At 39.0% G+C, this 12,258-nt stretch overlaps 1 protein-coding gene across 1 annotated transcript in view; it reads left to right on the top strand.

Moving 5' to 3' along the window:
- Positions 1 to 12,258, top strand: part of ABLIM1 (actin binding LIM protein 1) — a 189,514-nt gene that overhangs the window by 53,270 nt on the left and 123,986 nt on the right. The window contains exon 3 of the mRNA XM_082637748.1: positions 5,305 to 5,488. Coding sequence (XP_082493874.1) covers positions 5,305 to 5,488 — 184 coding nt within the window. The remainder of the gene's footprint in view (positions 1 to 5,304; positions 5,489 to 12,258) is intronic.

Below are 12,258 nucleotides of genomic sequence, written 5' to 3'. Positions count from 1 at the left end.
GTTTTTAGGAAGTTGAAGAAATAGTTGCTACTACAACCCTGTTCATGCCGCTAGAATACTATGCTGTTTTCACCCTTATTTGACACCTCCATACTTTGTTCCCCTCCTGTTCTGTGGTATTTTTACAACACAAGCAGCTCCTGTTAACTTTTTTTAAAAAGATGTAAGATTTTTAAATGTGCTGTTACTATTTTCACAACTTTTATATAAAATTGCTTCAATGTGCATATTCCTTCTTAACTAGTTAATGGAATTCCTTGGTTTGCAGACAATTAATTCAAGGGTGTAACATCTACAAGACATATGACTGTTTGTGGCCATGCTTTAGTGATAGCAAAGCAGGCAAGATTCAGGGGGGCCTTGAGTGGGACATGTTTTCAATAATTGATCATGAGAAGAAAGCAATTGATTAATCTCTTTCACTGGCAGCTCTATTTTTTCTTTTAACATCTTTATTGGCATATAATTGCTTTACAATGGTGTATTAGTTTCTGCTTTATAACGAAGTGAATCAGCTATACATATACATATATCCCCATATCTCTTCCCTCTTGCGTCTCCCTCCCACCCTCCCTATCCCACCCCTCTAGGTGGTCACAAAGCACTGAGCTGATCTCCCTGTGCTATGCAGCTGCTTCCCACTAGCTATCTATTTTACGTTTGGTAGTGTGTATATGTCCATGCCACTCTCTCACTTCGTCCCAGCTTACCCTTCCCCCTCCCTGTGTCCTCAAGTGGCAGCTCTATTTTTTTATGAAAGGAATCTATGCTTTTCCCTGGGCATATGTTAACTTTCAACCAAAGCAAAGACAAATGGAGCATCCAGAGTTAAAAACCTAAATAAAGCCTACTGAAGTTGGACCTTACTAATTGGGATTGTGTGATCATTTGGATGGGAAAGTTTTACTTTGTGCCACCAGTGAAAAGTATTTGCTGAGCTGTTAATATAAAACAGACCAAAAGGTTTTTTTAATTTTTAAAATGTTCACCTTTAGATATTTTTGGTTAAAAAGAGTAACTCCTTTGTCAAAGTGTAGTTTTCAAAAAGTTAAATACATGACTCTCATACAAATATGGAATGAACATGTACCAGAGATTTAGTCAATTCATTAATGAAGGAACTAGCAGAATGTAAAGCTGGTTCAAAGGAGAACCAAAGGAATGGGTTCAAAGGCATTAAAGAAAGGATGTTGGGATAAGATGCCAGGGTTAGATATAAAACTGGTTAGCAGTCTAACAGGAGAGTAAATCTGGACAGAAATCATCTGCACATCTACCGAACAAGAATCTACAAGTTATGGTTAACTTTCAAAGTCCAGGCTTTTAATTAGTAGTAAAGAGCTTGTCAAACACAGCTCCAGTGCCCTGGGTCATGAAATAATTCTGTGTGGGCTGTTAATACTCCGGCATGACACTGGAGGAACATGCTTCTCTCCTTCACCTTGTTTACAAGGTTTGGATAATTTTCCTTAACATCTTATTATTAAAGTGAGCTTCTAACTGTATAGGCACCAAGAATAGTCAAATTCTTGGAGACAGAAGGTAGAGTGGCGGTTGCCAGGGGCTGAGGGGAGGGAGGGAGAATGGAGAGTTATTGTTTTATGGGTCCAGAGTTTCAGTTTCGCAAGATGAAAGATGTCCTGTGGATGCATGGGGGTGGTGACTGCACAACTATGTGAATGTGCTAAATGTCACTGAACTGTACACTTAAAAATGGTTAAGATGGCCCATTTTATGTTATGTGTGTATGAGCAAAATTAAATAATTTTAAAAAGTGAGCTGACACATAGGTATGTGAAGAAAAAGTTAACAATTCTTCATCCTACTGAGATAACCCGTTTAATAACCCTATGTTTTGTCTTAACTCACTTTTCCTCATTCATGAAAACATAAGTAGACTTTTTTTTAAAAAGAGATTATTAAAATTCTTTGTGAAATTTTCTTTTTTAACAATATGTCCTGGACAGGCCTCTAGGTTACAGATATTGATCTAACCCATTCTTTTTAATACAAACTCCATAGACTGGATATATTGTAATTTATCCAACTGTTGCTCTGCTGATGGAAATTTGAGTTGTTCCCAGGTTTGGGGTGGTTTTTTTTTGCCAGTACACAAACTGTTATAATAAGGCTGTTTTAATACAAGAAACTGATGCTGAAGGCCAGGACCTGAGTAAAGATGGCAAGAAGGCAGAGGAGGGAAATGGATCAAAGAAATGTTTTCTTGGGAAAATGGATTGGATTTAGTGGACAGTTGAAAATTTTGGTGTAAGAGTGGGAGAATGCATAGTGCTGCCATTTTATTAAAAGTGGGAATAGCAGAAGGTTTCAGAAGAGATGTCAGAGAAGCCAAGAGGGTGGAGTTTGTTTTGACAATGCTGTGTTCGAGTTAGGTGTGCCATCTCTGCCCAGCTTGGGGAAGGTATCACAGATAAAGACATAGATTTGAGAATCCTTCACATAAAGTCATAGTTGAAGCTCTGAGAGTGGATGAGACCTGTTCCCAGGGAGGCCTTGTATTCTAGAGGAAGGAGGTGATATCCATGGGAGTTACTTGCATTTAGGGGTCTGGCCAAGGAGACTGAGAAGTTGTGGTCAGAGGAGGAACAGGCAAGTTAAGCCTGGAGAGGGAAGAGCCTGAGATTACGTCCCAACTAGTCCAGTCTTAGGAAATGTAATAACGTTAAGTACTTAGGTCTGAGCAGTACAGACGTTCCCTCTCACTGCTTGCTGTGTGTGCCTTTCATGACCCCTCTGTGACTCTGTTTTCAAATGCTGGTTTCCTTGTGTATAAACCACCAGAAACAGTGGTACAGTTTGGTAAGCCAATTTGGGCCACTGCTTTGAATTTAAGGACTAAGCCAGGGCTTCCCTGGTGGCGCAGTGGTTGAGAGTCCGCCTGCCGATGCAGGGGACACGGGTTCGTGCCCCAGTCCGGGAAGATCCCACGTGCCACAGAGCGGCTGGGCCCGTGAGCCGTGGCCGCTGAGCCTGCGCGTCCGGAGCCTGTGCTCTGCAACGGGAGAGGCCACAACAGTGAGAGGCCCGTGTACCGCCAAAAAAAAAAAAAAAAAAGGACTAAGCCAAATCAAACAATCAAATCGCACAGTTTGATTTTAGTTTGGCATCTCTCAACAGTAATTACAAAGTCTTTTTTTAAGGCTATATTAGGTTCATATAAACTAAGACTTTATTATTAAAGGAGAGTATGTGTCAACTGCACAAAACCATGTGAACTAGAGAGGCTGCAGAGGTTCCCTAAGGAAGCAGTGAACACAGGGGTTTCTAACATATTTAGAATGAGCTTTGAAGCTGTCTCAACAATCTGTATTACCATAATTACCCTATTGCCACCAGATCTTTTTATAAAGGATCCGTGAATTTTTACATTTTGTCTACCTTAGGTGATTGGAAGAGAGACTGAAGGGAATTACTAGCAGTCCAAATGCCTTATTTTGTTACCTTTCATGGTTTTGAGAAATACCCAAGTTTGGAAGAGCAGCTGAGTCATTGGAACTGCTTGATGCCACTGAGGAGTGAAATCAGTGGGAATTTGCCAAGTTTGAGGCTGGGTTCAATTTACAATAATTTCAAAATTGGTTCCCAGTCTTATATCAGATACCATGGTTGGAGGTCCCTAAAGACGAATCAAAAGAAGTGAAGCTGAGGACTCTTACCCATAAAGTGCTTTGTCATCTTGGGGGAAAATAAAAAAGAATACCTAGGAACATATTGAAGAAAAATCTCTAAGGTGTCCTGTGGCCCTCAGGATTGTGTTTATTGTTGTTGAAGGAATTTGCAGGTAGAGTGGGGTCAGTCCATACTTGAGTTCTCTCGACCCACAGGACCATTTGGTAAGGAAAAGTCAGGTGTGGGAGCAGGGGGGGACTGGCAGGTTAGGGGGGCGGCAGGTGATGAACAAGCTGGTTTCCAGGTAATGTGATCACAGTAGGTTTGTATGGTGGTCATTTTCAGGCATGATGGACTCAGGCCATCATCTTGGGTTACTTGATTATAAATTGCAAAGAAGGAGGTCATAGCAGTGGAGCCTTGATCTAAACAAAGACAGATGAGCCCACAGTGGAAAGCTTGTTGTAGGTTCTGCGTCACCTTGAGTAGCTTTAGTAGTTTGCCGTTAGTAGAGACTGCTAACTGAGGGTGGGGCAGTAAGATTCCATCAGAATCTTACCGTGCTCAACACTAGTTCATCTAGATGCGTTCATGTGTCATGGGAACTTATCATGTGTTCCAGTAGGTCCTTAGGAAAGCAATTTAGTGACTGAACTCACCTCGTCCCTACCCCAGATGAGCGCCCATACCAACTGCTTGCAGGAATAATCAGGACAAATCCTGGATTCTTTGCCCAAGGCCCTGAATTGTATAGGAGTCATCCAACCTTGGGAATAGAGAGATTAAGAATGGAGATTTCCAGCTTTGGTGTTGCTTCCCAGTCACTTGGCAGTGGAAAATCTTTACTCGCAGAGGCTGCCTTTGGCTTTATTTTTGGCCCAGTTGCTGAGTCCTGCTCTGGTCTTGCCTGAACATGCACACCTGGAATCCCAGGACCTGCTTTTTTTGCACCATCTCCATAATTCACAGCTGCACTGTTTTGAAAGAGACGCCAAAATCCAGACACAGCAAAGCAGCCTCTTTTGCGTGTGCTGAGGTCCTGAGTGACAGTTTTATCTTGGACATATTCCCTTTTCTTTCCTCTTCTGCTTGTTCATTTTTATCTCTCTCTGTAATATATAAATAATGGACTTATCCTATTTACTGCACAAAGAGAAAATTAAATGTCTGAATTGTTTAGAACTATGGGAAAGTATTTCCAGAGTGTGAAAAAATAGACACTGGACATTTCAGCTTTTGGTGTAGTGGGAATTTATTACTCAGCTTAGTAACAGTTTTGGTCCAAACCAAGCAGTTGTGTGGGCAAGCAATGCTTTTCTGAATAGCACTGCAAGAGACAGTTTTGTTCGTATTTGAGACCGCGTGAACCAAAGGTATCTTTCCATCAAAGACTGATTATCTCTGAATCTTAGACATATCACAGAAGCTGTGGAGCCCTAGCCAATGGATTTTACTTGCATGAGATATTGCATAGCTCCCAAAGGGGAGGGAAGCAAAAGGGGAGGGAGGCAAGAGAGAATCAGAGCCCAACAATAAATAGCTCTTTGTACCAGTCACCCCCTCCCAAACCCCATACTGCTGAGATCATAGAGTAAGTTAGCAGCATGCGGTAGAAGGCACTGCTGCCCAGCAGCTTGGCAGATGATGACCAGATGTGAACTTGTCTGTCCACAGTGTGTGGCTGTGACCTGGCCCAAGGGGGCTTCTTCATAAAGAACGGAGAGTATCTCTGCACCCTGGACTACCAGAGGATGTATGGCACGCGCTGCCATGGCTGCGGGGAGTTTGTGGAAGGAGAGGTGGTGACCGCCCTGGGCAAGACCTACCATCCCAACTGCTTTGCTTGTACGATCTGCAAGTAAGTGTGGCTTTCCCCAACAGAGAAGCGCTGGGTTCTGCTGTCAAAGCTTGGAATGTGCACTTTGGTCTTGAGTTGTACTTAGTCTCTCTTTTTTTTTTTTTTTAGTATTTACTTATTTTGGTTGTGCCTGGTCTTAGCTGTGGCATATAGGATCTTTTAGTTGCAGCATGTGGGATCTAGTTCCCCGACCAGGGAGTGAACCCAGGCCCCCTGCATTGGGAGCGTTGAGTCTTAACCACTGGACCACCAGGGAAGTCCCTTGAGTTGTACTTAGTCTTAAAATATCTTTTCTTTAAAAAAATTTTTTTTAATTGAAGTACAGTTTATTTACAATGTTGTGTTAGTTCCAGGTGTACAGCAAGGTGATTCAGTTATACACATATATCTTTTTCATATTCTTTTCCATTATAGATTATTACATGATATTGAATATAGTTCCCTGTGCTATACAGTAGGACCTTGTTGTTTATCTATTTTATATATAGTAGTTTGTATCTGCTAATCCCAAACTCCTAATTTATCCCTCCCCCTCTCCTTTCCCCCTTGGTAACCATAAATTTGTTTTCTATGTCTGTGAGTCTATTTCTGTTTTGTAAATAAATTCATTTGTATCATTTTTTTTAGATTCTACATATAAGTGATATCATATATTTGTCTTAAAATATTTTTTCTGATGCACCTTTAGATGTTTTTATTTTCCTAGTGTGTTATCAGGCGTAGTCAAAAAGTAATTTACTTAGGAAACTTTATATGTGATATCCTCCACTAAATAATGTGACTGATTTTAAGTGCCTTGAAACCAAATCTGAAAGCAGCTCTAGATCTTGAGACATTTTGAGCAATGGAAACATGGGAGGAAATGGCATAAATACTTGGAAAGATGAAGCTTATTTGGAAGTATCAGTTCTTATCAGATGAAGCTTATTTGGAAGTATCAGTGTGTGGCAGTGGGTGTGTAAAATAGTTGCATTTGCTCTATAACCAGTGAGAGCAAACTGCCCCATGGGCCAAATTAGACCCAATACCTGTTTTGTAAATAAAGTTTTATTGGAACACAGCCATGCTCGTTTGTTTATGTATTGTCTATGGCTGGTTCCAAGTGACAGTGGCAGAGTTGAGCAGTTGTGACAGAAACCTTATGATCTGCACAGTCTAAAAAAATATTTACAGTCTGATCTTTCAGGGGAAAAGTTGCCAACCCCTCCTCTCTATCATCCACCAAGGTTAGATCTTTACTGCACAAAGCAGCTTGATTAAAATGATCAGTCAGAGAGAAGGAGGAAACTGTGTGAAGTGTGAGTGGAAAATGTGGTTCATTGTTGTGTTTTGAGTGCTACACATTACAAAATTTACAGTGGGTTTGACTCCTATAATGAGACTCACCAATAAAGGATCAGCTACTTAATTGACCCATACTAATCAGGCAATCCCATGCCTTTTGGAATGGTGTTGCTTCTATGTGCTCCATTTTGCTATGCCTTTGTAAAAACTACAGTTCAGTTCAGTTTGTTTTGTTTTTCAGCATTTCATGTTTCTAGGCCAGAGAAATGTAAACTCTAGAAGGGTAAATATGATTTTGTATAATTAATTAACAAGATAAATTGTAATTAATGTGGATAAATTGTAACAAGATTTAGATGAAATAGTCATAATCAAATTATTTTAATAACTTTATATAACTATTAGCCCGTTTTTAAATTATATATATTTTAAAATCATAATTTAAAAATTCTGGGTTAATGAGCTGAACTTTTTTCTGTATTTAATCAAAAGCAAAGCTTCCTCTTGACCTCTCCTTTTTCAGGCTGTAGATCACAGCCTGGTTAAGAGCCTGGACTGGCATTCGGGAGACTCGAGTTCTGGTCCTGCTTCCTGGGCTGATTTGAGACCTATGTGAGCTAACTTTTCCACAGCCATTGTCTCATCTGTAAGGTGAGAGGCTGTGAACTGCATACAAGTGATTCCCCAAACCTGGATGGTCACTGGAATCCCCTAGGGAGGGTCTCTTTAAAAATATCCATTTCTAGCCTTTCTCCCTCCTAACCCTCATGATGACTTAGTAGTTTCCGAAGGGCCACCAAGGAGGAGGAGACTCAGTCAGGTTGGAGGACGCTGGCCCAGGTAAACTCCAAGAGCCTGCCTTCCTGATCTTGGCCCGGAACGATCATCGCTTCAAGTTGGTAACGGACGAACACTTACCAGCTGTAGCCCTGGCCCTGCATGTTTGAGGCAGCAGAGAGGAGCCCCCTACTGCTGCTGTAATAGTGCTGCCACCGTCGCTGCTGCTGAATGACGCCAGCTTCCCCTGAGGAGGCCACTTTATAGTTTACAAATTGCATTCATGTAGAAATCAATTTAGCCACCTTTACAGTTTACAAATTGCATTCATGTAGAAATCAATTTAGCCACCTTTACAGTTTACAAATTGCATTCATGCAGAAATCAATTTAGCCACTTTACAGTTTACAAATTGCATTCATGTAGAAATCAATTTAGCCACTTTACAGTTTACAAATTGCATTCATGCAGAAATCAATTTAGCCACTTTACAGTTTACAAATTGCATTCATGCAGAAATCAATTTAGCCACTTTACAGTTTACAAATTGCATTCATGCAGAAATCAATTTAGCCACTTTACAGTTTACAAATTGCATTCATGTAGAAATCAATTTAGCCACTTTACAGTTTACAAATTGCATTCATGCAGAAATCAATTTAGCCACTTTACAGTTTACAAATTGCATTCATGCAGAAATCAATTTAGCCACTTTACAGTTTACAAATTGCATTCATGTAGAAATCAATTTAGCCACTTTACAGTTTACAAATTGCATTCATGCAGAAATCAATTTAGCCACTTTACAGTTTACAAATTGCATTCATGTAGAAATCAATTTAACCACCTTTACAGTTTACAAATTGCATTCATGCAGAAATCAATTTACCACCTTTACAGTTTACAAATTGCATTCATGCAGAAATCAATTTAACCACCTTTACAGTTTACAAATTGCATTCATGTAGAAATCAATTTAGCCACTTTACAGTTTACAAATTGCATTCATGTAGAAATCAATTTAGCCACCTTTACAGTTTACAAATTGCATTCATGTAGAAATCAATTTAGCCACTTTACAGTTTACAAATTGCATTCATGTAGAAATCAATTTAGCCACCTTTACAGTTTACAAATTGCATTCATGTAGAAATCAATTTAGCCACCTTTACAGTTTACAAATTGCATTCATGTAGAAATCAATTTAGCCACTTTACAGTTTACAAATTGCATTCATGTAGAAATCAATTTAGCCACCTTTACAGTTTACAAATTGCATTCATGTAGAAATCAATTTAGCCACTTTACAGTTTACAAATTGCATTCATGTAGAAATCAATTTAGCCACTTTACAGTTTACAAATTGCATTCATGTAGAAATCAATTTAGCCACCTTTACAGTTTACAAATTGCATTCATGTAGAAATCAATTTACCACCTTTACAGTTTACAAATTGCATTCATGTAGAAATCAATTTAGCCACCTTTACAGTTTACAAATTGCATTCATGCAGAAATCAATTTAACCACCTTTACAGTTTACAAATTGCATTCATGTAGAAATCAATTTAGCCACTTTACAGTTTACAAATTGCATTCATGCAGAAATCAATTTAGCCACTTTACAGTTTACAAATTGCATTCATGCAGAAATCAATTTAGCCACTTTACAGTTTACAAATTGCATTCATGCAGAAATCAATTTAGCCACCTTTACAGTTTACAAATTGCATTCATGTAGAAATCAATTTAGCCACTTTACAGTTTACAAATTGCATTCATGCAGAAATCAATTTAGCCACTTTACAGTTTATAAATTGCATTCATGCAGAAATCAATTTAGCCACCTTTACAGTTTACAAATTGCATTCATGCAGAAATCAATTTACCACCTTTACAGTTTACAAATTGCATTCATGTAGAAATCAATTTAGCCACCTTTACAGTTTACAAATTGCATTCATGCAGAAATCAATTTACCACCTTTAAGTTTACAAATTGCATTCATGTAGAAATCAATTTAGCCACTTTACAGTTTACAAATTGCATTCATGCAGAAATCAATTTAGCCACCTTTACAGTTTACAAATTGCATTCATGTAGAAATCAATTTAGCCACTTTACAGTTTACAAATTGCATTCATGTAGAAATCAATTTAGCCACTTTACAGTTTACAAATTGCATTCATGTAGAAATCAATTTAGCCACCTTTACAGTTTACAAATTGCATTCATGTAGAAATCAATTTACCACCTTTACAGTTTACAAATTGCATTCATGTAGAAATCAATTTAGCCACCTTTACAGTTTACAAATTGCATTCATGTAGAAATCAATTTAGCCACCTTTACAGTTTACAAATTGCATTCATGTAGAAATCAATTTAGCCACCTTTACAGTTTACAAATTGCATTCATGTAGAAATCAATTTAGCCACCTTTACAGTTTACAAATTGCATTCATGTAGAAATCAATTTAGCCACTTTACAGTTTACAAATTGCATTCATGTAGAAATCAATTTAGCCACCTTTACAGTTTACAAATTGCATTCATGTAGAAATCAATTTAGCCACTTTACAGTTTACAAATTGCATTCATGTAGAAATCAATTTAGCCACCTTTACAGTTTACAAATTGCATTCATGTAGAAATCAATTTAGCCACCTTTACAGTTTACAAATTGCATTCATGTAGAAATCAATTTAGCCACCTTTACAGTTTACAAATTGCATTCATGTAGAAATCAATTTAGCCACCTTTACAGTTTACAAATTGCATTCATGTAGAAATCAATTTACCACCTTTACAGTTTACAAATTGCATTCATGTAGAAATCAATTTAGCCACCTTTACAGTTTACAAATTGCATTCATGTAGAAATCAATTTAGCCACCTTTACAGTTTACAAATTGCATTCATGTAGAAATCAATTTAGCCACCTTTACAGTTTACAAATTGCATTCATGTAGAAATCAATTTAGCCACCTTTACAGTTTACAAATTGCATTCATGTAGAAATCAATTTAGCCACCTTTACAGTTTACAAATTGCATTCATGTAGAAATCAATTTAGCCACCTTTACAGTTTACAAATTGCATTCATGCAGAAATCAATTTAACCACCTTTACAGTTTACAAATTGCATTCATGTAGAAATCAATTTAGCCACCTTTACAGTTTACAAATTGCATTCATGTAGAAATCAATTTAGCCACCTTTACAGTTTACAAATTGCATTCATGTAGAAATCAATTTAACCCTCTGAGCAATTCTGTGAAGTCAATCGGGAATTCGTGTCCCTTCTTATGAGTGACTTTGAGACTCGGAGTGTAAGGGATTTTCCCAGTCCCTCACATCGCAAGGCCAAGATTGGAACTCAGGTGTTCCGACTCTAAATCCAGTTCTCCTTCTATTACAAACATTCAGGCAAATATCAGAAGGAAGTGAACCCATATGGGCAGAGGACGTAGGGAAATGAAGGGGGGGTCATTTATGAAATAACAAAATTCAAAATTCAGAAGACCTGGTCGCATTGTTGAGAACTGGACTCTGGTTTGTCCCATGGTGGATCTGTGTGGGGCTCAAGTTTAGAAATAGAAGCTTAGATCAGATGCAGGGCCTGGACTAGGGTGAGGCCAGGGAGGCTCCTGGGCGCACAGTTTAAAGGGGTGCTTACTCCCGGGTCATGCGGCACTCCTGACAGCGGGGGCCTCCTTAGATGCTTTGCCTCGGGTGCCTCGCTGCCCTCACCCTGGTCCTGGCCCTGATCAGAGGCAAAGAACCTGAGCTTATTGTGTCTGTGGACTCTTCACCCCCTGAGGGCCTCCTTACAGAGCAGATTGGAGGCTTGCTTGGTTTAACTTAATAAGTGCGAAGCGATAGGCCTGTTGGTATCCACCAGACTGTGACTTTGATTATTAAAGACAGAGCAAGTTCTGAGTTGGTGGATACCACCTGCACCTGCCTGTGGCTCGGTCTCCCTAGCTGGTCGATCCACGCAAGTTGCTTAACCTCTCTGGGCCTTATCTGAGCAATGGAAAGTAACACGGCACCAGGAGAGGAGAGGAGAGACCACCTCAACTCAGCACTTCTAAAATTTGGCGGTGTGAGCGTTTAAAACTCTCCTTGATGACTGGCAGCAAGCACATTTGTGGAGTTAAGTCCAAATTTACTATCTGTGCATGCATTATGGTCAATCACCAACTGTTAGACGGCCTAAGGACAACTTAAGGCAGCTGTGAACGTAAAACATGTCCAGAAGCTTGAATTCGTTCTTAAGAAATTGCTTCCAGCTCAGATGTGTGGGGATGTTTGGCTTATGAGTTTCCAATTTCCTGATTGACAGAATCACACGTTTGAAAACTCATGATGAAGATCATTGGCAAATTGGTCAGTTGCAAGAAAGTAGGCGTGGAAACTGTCATATGGCTATTAATTAATGACTTTTTTTTAAAGCTATCTGCCTGCTGAACTGGGAGCAGAAGAAACTGATAACGTACCTGAAGAAGGCAATGTTTTTGCAACGTGTGCAAAACTGATGAATATCTAATGTGAAAGGAAAATATCTTTCTGAAAAGAAGCTAATACTAATTTTTAAACAGATATTTATAGCATCTTCATATTTCTCCCAGTTTATAAGGGACTGGGCCCCTAGCACTGTGAGATATTTAGTTCGCGCATTCAGACGTCCAGGACAAAGTCTAATTC

Source organism: Mesoplodon mirus (genome assembly GCF_964341445.2).
Source record: "Mesoplodon mirus genome assembly, chromosome: 2".
NCBI classification, from domain to species: Eukaryota; Metazoa; Chordata; class Mammalia; order Artiodactyla; family Ziphiidae; genus Mesoplodon; species Mesoplodon mirus.
The sequence above is the reverse complement of the archived record's forward strand: the minus strand, read 5'-3'. Positions and strand labels throughout refer to the sequence as shown.